Source organism: Mus caroli, unplaced genomic scaffold (genome assembly GCF_900094665.2).
Source record: "Mus caroli unplaced genomic scaffold, CAROLI_EIJ_v1.1 scaffold_15919_1, whole genome shotgun sequence".
NCBI lineage: Eukaryota > Metazoa > Chordata > Mammalia > Rodentia > Muridae > Mus > Mus caroli.
In genome coordinates, this window is record NW_018390999.1 from 12,662 (window position 1) to 23,372 (window position 10,711).

General features: G+C 32.4%; 1 protein-coding gene across 1 annotated transcript; it reads right to left on the reverse strand.

Moving 5' to 3' along the window:
• Positions 1 to 817: 817 nt before the first annotated feature.
• On the reverse strand, positions 818 to 5,178 carry LOC110288940 (complement factor H-like; the record flags this gene model as incomplete). Its single annotated transcript, XM_021155172.1, has 2 exons — positions 818 to 1,484; positions 4,956 to 5,178. Coding segments are annotated over 2 exons (420 nt in total), but the record flags the coding sequence as incomplete, so codon positions are not given.
• Between the last annotated feature and the right edge of the window lie 5,533 nt (positions 5,179 to 10,711).

The window sequence follows — 10,711 nt, forward strand, 5'->3', positions numbered from 1 at the left end:
TATATAATACATATGTGTATATATGTACATGAACAAATGTTTATATATATATAATAGATTAATTAAAGACACATTAGCTGAATAAATGTTACATTTTCAATATGAAAAGATGTATAAGACTATCATCTGTAATAACAATCTCTTTAAAGATAATGACTAGAAACACTTTATAATACTAACTCTATAGATAACTATAGTTTTTATGAATTAATCTATATTTATTATATTTTTACTTTATTAATTTGGTTACAGAGTATGTATGTGTATGTGGTAGTTTCAATAGCTGTTGTACCCAAAGACTCATGTGCTTGAATTATTGTCTATAGGACATGACACTATTAGGAGGTGTAGCTTTGTTAAAGTAAGTGTGGACTTGTTGGATGAAGTATGTCACTATGGAGACAGGTTTTGAGGTTTTCTATGCTCACACTATATTCAGTGTGACATATTGTCTTCTTCTGCTTGTGAATTAATATGTAGATATCTCAGCCTTTTTGTCAGCATCATGTCTGCCTGGACACTGTCATACTTTCCACCATGATGATAACGGATAAATATATTAACTTTTAAGCCAAACCCAATTAAATGTTATTCCTCATATGAGTTACTTTGGCTAATATGTCTCTTTACAGCAATTAAATCCTGCCTAAGACAATGCTCATTGCCTGTTTGCAAGTGATACCAAATATTTATAGTTTTTAGGTCAATATTATTACATTTATAGAATCATATACCTTGTGAAAATCTTAACCCCTTTGTAAAATTGCTTGAATCTTTTATTATTTCAATGTACCAAATATTAGAAGTTCATAGGCAAGAAGTTTCTTAGATTCTTTTATTTGAAAGTATTATATAGTAATTAATTATATGCATTAGTGATATAATATATGATAGTTTGGTTGTTACATGCTTTGGGGAATCATATTAATTTGAAGAATGAGTCAATATATCTTTTATTAACTATAAATCAAAATGTTACATCAAAAGATATCTAGGAAAATCTGAGGAAGTTCTGAATAGAAAAGCAATGCTGAAAAACATACATCAAATTTTCTTGTTTGAGTTTGTCCTTGGACATATAATGGTTTGGATTAGGAGTTTTGAATGTACTGCATTTGCATTTTGGCAATCATCTTTAAAGTTAAAAATTAATCACCATATAACAAAATGTTTATATTTATGAGAAGACATGAGTTAAACAATATTTCAAATGCAAATTGAAAGTATATTAGTGACATGTTTGTGCATTTCTAAACAATAATATCAACTAATAAATGTATTATGATTTTATNCACAAGTGGGATAATTGATGGTGCCATTAATGCACTTTGTACGAAATGGCGGTGATCCTCTTGCTTTATGATATCCATATTTACATTCAAATTCAATATCCTCCCCTGAATGGGAATAAATATTTTCAGTGTGTCTCCATTTGAGAATTATTTTGTGTGCTTCCATAATGTTTTCTGGTATTATACATGCATCTGAAGGAAAAATTACCAAATTTCATTAAGTAATACATAAACCAACAGAAATTATCCCTATCTATAGACCAATTCCATTTATTTCTGAAAATTATTTATAAATGTAATGTCATTATCAGTAACTTCAAAAATTAATTTTTGATTTGAAAACTAATCTTTGTATCTGCAGTTAACTTATCTTAATAGACGTTCCAAAAAAATTGTGTTAGAGAACTGATATCATATACAGTAAATGATATAAGGATAATTGGGAGATAATTAAAATTTCATACTGTCTGTCATTCTTGGCAAGGTCAACTGAAGTTGGTCAATGTCAGAAATGTAAGAACAAACCACTGAAATTATGAGGAAACACAACAGGGAAACAGTTCATTGGTTTTGGACACTGAATGTNTGGAAGGGTCTCCAAATTGTAAGGCAAAAAGCAAACCTTGACCCCTGGAATTCATCAAAATGAGGTACTTGTGCATAGCACAGAGCATAATCAATACAACTAAGAAATAGGAAGCTAGGTGAATCAGAGTAAATGGTTGTCTATTGTTTGTTTCTATGTATTTACATATCTTTTTTAGGGGTATCTTATGCCAAGAAAATATGAAAAAGTGAAAATTATTTGTTTTGGTTTGGGTTGGATTGGGTTTGGTTTCATTTTATTTGATTTGATTGATTTGGTCCTGGTTGGAAGTTATTATGCCACTTCCCCTAAATTGACAATATCTTTTTGAAAACGCTTTGCAGTCTTATACTTAAATAATTGATCAGGATTTCAGTTTGTTGATAACTTTTAAATGAACTGTCATTAGTCTGTGGTAAAATGCATTTTAAAAGAAAAATAAGCCAAGCAAAATTATATAAATGAGTAGATACTTCTCAAAAAAAAAAAAAACGAGTGGGGAAAAAAACATTAATATCATTTGCTGTCATCTTTTTTTTATCAAAGCCATAATAAAAATACTTTGTCACTCAGTTAAACAGCATTAGAGAAAGGAGCCCTTAAAATTACAAACGCTAATGAATGTGTGGTGAAAAATTCATAAGCTGTTGCTGGGAATTTAGCTAAGAGAAGTTACTATAGATGACAACTGAGATTTCTTAAAATTTAAAAATAGATTTTACGTATATCATTGCTATATGCTTTTTTTGCTATACACTCAAAAGAAATAAAACGAACCTTCTAAAATTGCATGTATATGATTATTGGAAACTGCTACATGACTGTAGATAAGATGCAAAAACTTTCTAAACTAATACCAATTTGATGAATTTATAAAGACAACATGGTATACTTAAGTGTGAAATTTTGTTCAGGCATTAAAAATATATTTTATTATTTTAGTTAGAAAAAGGCATTGGAGGATGCTAAGTGAAATAAACCAAACACAGGAATACAGCTACTTTGTGTTCTTTCTTAGAGAATGAAACGAAAGACTCAACTATCTCTAGAATGCATGACAGTGACTAATAGAAGTTACTTGTCTTTATCTAAGGGCAGGAGATGTTGTATGAATTTAATAAATGCAGGATGTAGATAGTTGTGATTTGAAAAAGAATGGCTTCTATAGGGTCACATATTGCTTATTCATTGGGGATTGGTGATACTAAAAAAGGACTAGGAGCTATTGGCCTTGTTGGAGTTGGTATAGCCTTGATAGAAGAAGTATGCCTATTTCTTATTTATTGAACTCCCTATTTTATTAGTATGTCATTGGACTTTTTCTAATGTACCGTTTTATGTTTCAGAATAGTGTTATTCTACCCTAATAACAATCATCATGTGACAAGGCTGGAGGGCATTAGTCAGATACTTCTTAAAATATCTTTAAATTTGTGGTTTTCTAATTTTTTATGGTTAGGGTAGGATTATAGGTTTGAGGGAAGAGAGCATAGAGAATTGTCCTCATCATATCTTATCAAGGATATATGACATAAAAATTACATATTGATAATAACTTTGATCACCTGTCCAAGACAGAAATTGCTAGGTTTTTATAAAATTATATGCTTCCCTCTTCCTACATTCTCCTATGTGGAAACAAGTTTATCACTAACAACCACAATTAAGAAGTGTAAATGTTAACCACCAGTACCTTATAACTAGAATGACATATCAAATGAGTCTGTTCTGTCAGTATTGCTCCTAATAGTCACTGTGATCCACCATCTCTTCTGTTTCTTTATGCATATTATACTGAATGTCTTCACATCTTATTGTGTCTTTTAAGTTCAGATATGTTCATTATATGTCAGAAAAAAAACATTTTCTTTCCCATATGTGCTGGTTATTTTTCTTTTGTTGTTAACTTGATAGAAACTAGTCATCTGGGAAGAGGGAACCTCAACTGAGAAAAAGCCTCTCAATCAAAGTAGTCTATAGTCTAGTCTGTGGTGCATTTTCCCGATTAATGATTGATGTGGGAGGATACAGCCTACTGTGGGCAGTGTCACTCTCTGGGTATGCATGTCCTAGGAGGTATAATAAAGATAACTGATGAGTATGGAGACCAAGCTGGTAAGCAGCATTCCTCTGTAGTCTCTGCTCAGTTCCAGCTTCCAGGCTCTTGCCCTGCTTGAGTTTCTGTTCTGCTTTTCCTCAATGATGGACTGTGGTGTGGAAGTGTAAGGCAATCAACCCATTTCCCCCATATTGCTGTTGGCCACAGTGTTTATCATAGCAATAGAAAACAAGCTAAGACATATAGATAAACCGATTTTCTACATAGAGAAATCCCTCTTATTTTATCATAAATATTCCTCTCTTTTTTTATTATAGAAAGGGACATTATAGCGATTTTCTTAAGATGTAGTCTTACTATGTTACTGAGGTTCATTTCAAACTGGACTGAAGCAAAATTTCTGCCTCAGTCTTTCAAGTAACTAAGAATACAGATATGTACCACAGTATCAAGAGTTTATTATACTGATCTTTTAAAATTAAAATTATGTATTTGTTACCTCCTATGACTATATTTCAGGATATGTATAGATTTAAATGATATGTATATTATATATACAATATATTGTATAGTTATATGTGTATATAATATATATAACTAATTATATATGATATATGTGTATATGATGCACATAATATATAAAATAGATAATGTATATAATATATACAAATTATATAAATATATTTAATCTGTTATATGAAAGTGTTTGGTTCAAAAAGAATAAGGTTATTCTCCATAGATAATTTATAACATTTATGAAACTAGAAATTTGACTAATTGCATGCTAATAAAATTAAGAAATAAATTTTTGATTCCAAAAAAATAAAAAGAATAACATGCACAATTTTAGNTGACAGGTGGGTTTTATAAAATGTATCTAATAATTTTGTTTTTATCACATGCTAATGTTTGGCACAACGAAATAGTACATGTATTTTGTGAATGTTCTATTATTAATAGAAATATATCCATAATATAAAACAAATTCTCCTATAATCTATGAGAATAAGGTACTTACGTAAGCAGGTTGGTGGCTCAGACCACTTTCCATTTCTACATGTTATTGTCTTCTTTCCCTTAAGGAGATAATACTTCTGGCATTGATAGTCAACTGATGAGAATGGTTCATATACTGGTAATGACAAGGAGGTGATGTCTCCATTGTCAATAGGTGGAGGAGGCCCACATTTCCCTGTTGAGTCTAAGGAGAAAACATTTGAAGGTTTGAGACTCAAGTCAAATTACAGACATAAGCAGAACCAAAAATAATATAATATTAAATAAGACTTTAGTGTTTTCTAGCTAAATAAATGATTTCTTGAAGAAAGATTAATCATATAAACTGAGAGTTGCAAGTTCTTCCTTCCTTTTCACCTAAAGCCCTAGCTTAACTACAGCAAACATGTCTGTTCTGAAGTCTTCAAGTACTAGTAAATATCTTAACAGCTTCTGAGCACACAGATGCCAATGTAGATAGGCAACTTTTAAAAGAAACTTGATCAAATATGACCCTATATATTCCCACTCTTTATCATTGTTTGTAGAAATACATTTGTAAATAAGATTTTAAAGTTTATAATGCTACAGAAGGCCAATGAGGGTTTATGTTATACATTTGCTAAGTATATCTGAAATGCTTGGACATAGTATTTTTAGTAAACATTACGTGAAGAGATAAGACATTGAAAATTCTAGCAAAAAAATTCAGAACTCATCTAACTGCATAATACTTTGCTATATGTTTTTGTTTTGACTTCTGAGTGCCCTTGTGAGGACATAGGAAAAGTCTGAAATCAAAACTACTAATTCCGTTCAGTAAGATCTGAAGAGGAGCATCATGAAACTGAACCAAATGCCAACATTTTAAATATAAAAACAAAAACATTCAAGATTCAAACAAAATTAATGTTTTAGTATAAAGGAAAATGAAAACATTGGTCATTAGGTATGAATGTTCATATGCAAGAACTGAATAAACTCAAATAGGACATGTCCCATGAAGCTCCTGGAAATCCATCTACTGGAAATGCTTAAAGAAAACATATTGGAAAAAAAATCAGTAGAAAGTCATCATCAACTACACTGTACCAAGATTCCAGAAAAGTTACCCTTATCTATGGCCACACCATAGGAAGTTAAAAAAAAAATGAGTGTCAGCCTTAAGTTCCACATCCTGTGGTCGTAGCCTTTTGAAGAAAGACATTAATGAAGACAGTGTCCAATAAAATAAGATAAAGGGGATTTATCTCCAGCAAAGTTCTTCCTAGAGAATAACAACCAGAATTCATTGCATAAGTAAATAAAAATTAACAATAGGCAAAATTTACCTGTAAAATTAGGCATGTATAGAAGATGATCTTTGTACTCATAAAATTAGGTTTTTGTTTCAAGTGTAACATAGCATTTAAGAATAGTGGTAAAAAACATAATCATAGGAGGCAGAGGGAGGGAGGAACATGAATGGGAGAAGGGAGGAAGAGGGAAAAAGAAGGGCAGGATCAGATATGGGGGAGACAGGACAGAATCCTAGAGGGTCAGGAGAATGAATAGAAATATGCACCACTATTGTTTGGAGGACTGGGGAATCTCAAGAAAGTGCAAGACAGCAAGGATATAAGAGGCTCTGGAGATCCAATGGGGATAAGCTTAGCCAAAATATTCAACAATCAGGAGGTTGAACCTAAATAGACCACCAATACATAGGCATGGACCCCAGTTGAGGGACGGGATCACCCACTCATCTTAAAAATGTTGAACAAGAATTGTTCCTGTCTGAAGGAAATGCAGAGATAAAACTGGAGCAGATCTGAACTTGGGCTTGATGTAGGCTGTATATTGCTTTTACTATGTTTAGGTATGGGCCTTGAATTCCTGACATTTCCTAGACTTTTATCATGAAGGGATTTTGGACTTTGTCAAATGCTACTTCTGCATCTAATGAAATGATCATGTGCTTTTTTTTCTTTAAGTTTGTTTACATAGTGGATTACATTGATGGATTTCCATATATTGAACCATCCTTGCATCACTGGGATGAAGCGTACTTGATCATGATGGATGATCATTTTGATGTGTTCTTGGATTCGGTTTGCAGAAATTTTATTGAGTATTTTTGCATCAATATTCATAATGGAAATTGGTCTTCAGTTCTCTTTCTTTGTTGAGTCTTTGTGTGGTTTAGGGATTAGAGTAATTGTGGCTTCATAGAATGAATTGGGTAGTATTTCTTCTGTTTCTATTCTGTGGAATAGTTTGAAGAGTATTGGTATTAGGTCTTCTTTGAAGTTCTGATAGAACTCTGTACTTAATCCATCTGGTCCTGTGGGTTTTTTTTTTTTTTTTTTTTTTTTTTTGGAGACTATTAATGACTGCTTCTATTTTTTTAAGGTGTTATGGGACTGTTTAGGCTATTTGGGTTAATGAGTAGGGCCAGGGGCTTGGGGTAGGGGGATTTTCGGAGGGGACATGAGGAAAGGGGACAACATTTGAAATGTACATAAAGAAAATATCTAAGAAAAAAACCAAAATAAGAGTTATCAAGCCATCATTTCTGTTGTTCATAGACGTCATCATTGAATATAGCTGTTGGTTCCTCCCCTCTTTTGGAAGTTTTCATGATACATTCTGGTATGAAAGCCAATTCTCAAGGAGGAATCTTTCACATCAATACCAGCTCAAGATTCTCTTGGCCCTGTATCTAAAGTATGTGGGTTATTCAACTATAGAAATTACTCAGATTCTATTCTGAGTAATTTATACATACTGACAAGAAAATCTTGGACAACCATGACTAATATCTCAAAATTGGTTTCTCATGCTTAATGTTGGGTTTATTGTTACATGGTCTATGGTTCTTGGGATAGAGCACTGTCAACCCAGATGGAAACTTTTCATTTAAACTTTTACTTAATAAAAATTTCATTAAAAAAGGAAACTATTAGAGATAACATACTCAGATTGTATATTCAAAAGCAATTAAAAATTCATGCTTCCATTAAATTCTTGACAAACTCTCCTCCAAATCAAGGTGAAAAAGTAGAAAAAAAAGACCTGACCAGCTTTGCTGCTCTTCTGTAAACATCACAGCATGAAGGCCTCCCATGAGTTCTGAGAAAGAGATGGCCATAAATATACAAGAAGCCTATAGAACACCAAATAGATTGGACCAGAAAAGAAAATCCTATCATAACATAATATTCAAAACATTAAATGCAAAGAACAAAGAAAATATTAAATGCTGTGAGGGAAAAATGTCAAGTAACATACAAAGGCAGCAGATCAGAATTACACCAGACTTCTCAACAGAGACACCAAAAGCCAGAAGAGCCTGGACAGAGGTCAGGCAGACACTAAGACAAAACAAACACCAGCACAGGCTACTATACCCAACCAAACTACCAATCAACATAGACGAATACATCAAAATATTCCAAGACAAAAATAAATTCAAACACTATCAATCAATCAATCAATACAGTTGTACAGAGAATTCTAAAAGGAAAACTCCAACGTGCAGAGGGTACCCTCACCAAAAAAGCAAGTCATTAATAATCTCACAAAAAACAAAAAGAGAATCACATCCACATAATGCCTCCTACAACAACAAACATAACAGGAACTAACAATCATCTGATTTAATATCTCTCAATATCAATGGACTCAATTCTCCAATAAAAAGACATAAGGTAACAAACTAGATATGTAAACAGGATCCAACTTTTTGCTGTATACAAAAAACACACCTCAAAACAAAGACAGACACTACCACAAGTAAAAGGCTGGAAAAAAAGGCTTCTAAGGAAATGGTCCCAAGAAACAAGCAGGAATTGCCATCAAAATATCCAATAAAATAGACTTTCAATCCAAAAGTTATCAAGTGAGTTGAGGAAGTATAGTTCATACTCATGATAGGAAAAATCCACCAGGAGAAAGTGTCAATTCTGAACATCTATGCCCCAAATACAAGGGCACCAATATTTGTAAAGGAAACTTTACTAAAGCTCACAAAAACAAAACAAAACAAAAACAAAAACAAAAAACAAACAAAAAACCAAACTATACATATTGAACCCCACACAATAATAGTGGGAAACTTCAAAACCCCACTCTCACTAATGGACAGGTCATTGAAACAGAAACTAAACAGAAGCATGGTGAAACTGATAGAGGTTATAAACCAAATGGATTTAACAGGTATCTACAGAACATTTCATCTTAAAATCAAAGAATATACCCTCTTCTCAGCACCTCGTGGTACCTTCTCCAAAATTGATCATATAATGGTTCTCAAAATAGTCCTCAACCAATAGAAGAAGATTGAAATAATGCCTTGCATCTTATCAGATCACTGTGGCCTAAGGCTGGCCTCCAATAACACCAAAAATAACAGAAAACCTACATACATGTGGAAACTGAACAACTCTCTATTCAGTGATAACTTGTCCAGGGAAGAAATAAAGAAATTTGAAACTTCCTAGAATGCAATAAAAAGAATGATACAGTATACCAAAACTTATGGGAAATAATGAAAGCAATGCTAAAAGGAAAATTCATAAAACTAAGAGTACTGGTAAAAAATTCTAGAAGTTCTACACTAGCAACTTAACAGTATCCCTGAGAGCTCTAGAACAAAAAGAAGGTAACATACCCAAGAGGAGTAGAGGGCAGTAAATAGTCAAACTGGGCAGACATCAACCAAATTAAAACAAAGAGAATTATATAAAGAACCAGCAAAACTAAAAGCTAGTTCTTTGGGAGTATCAACAAGATAGATAAACCCCTAGCCAAACTAACAAAAGTGCCCAGAGGTAGTGTCTAAATCAACAAAATAGGACAGGAAAAGGGAGACAGAACAAAAGAAATTTAGGAAATGCAAAAGGTTACCAGATCCTACTACAAAAGACTATTCTTAACAAAACTGGAAAATCAAGATGAAACAGAGGATTTTCTAGACAGACACTCTGTACCAACGTTAAATTATGAGCTGATAAACTAAACAGACACATATCTCATAAGGAAATAGAAAAAAAAAACTCATTAAAAATCTCCCAACAAAAAAGAGCCCAGGCCAAATGGCTTTAGTGCAGAATTATACCAGACCTTCAAAGAAGAGCTAACACCAACATTCTTCAAATTATTCCATAAAATAGAAACAGTAAGAACACTACCTAATTCATTCTATGAAGATACACTTACTCTGATACCTAAACTACGTAAGAATCCAAGAAAAAAAAAAAGAGAACATCAGACCAATTTCACTAATAAATGTCAAAGCAAAGATACTCAATAAAATTCTAGCAATCTGAGTCCAAGAATACATTAAAGCCATCATTTACCATGGTCAAGTAGACATCATCCCAGGGATGCAAGGTTGGTTCAATGTACAATAATCCATTAACATAATCCACCATATAAACAAACTCCATGAAAAAAATCACATGGTTATCTCATTAGATGAGGAAAAAAAAAACATTTGACAAAATACAACACCCCTTCATGTTAAAAGTATTGGATTGATCAGGAATTCAAGGCTCATACCTAAACATAACAAAAGCAATATACAACAAACCCACAGACAATATCAAATTAGATGGAGAGATACTTGAAGCAATTCTACTAAAATAAGGGACAAGATAAGGATGCCGAATCTTCCTATATCTCTTCAATATTGTACTCAGCTAGAGCAATAACACAACAAAAGGAGATCAAGGGGATACAAATTGGCAAGGAAGACTTCAGGGTATCTCTATTTGCAGATGATAGTAAACATAAGCA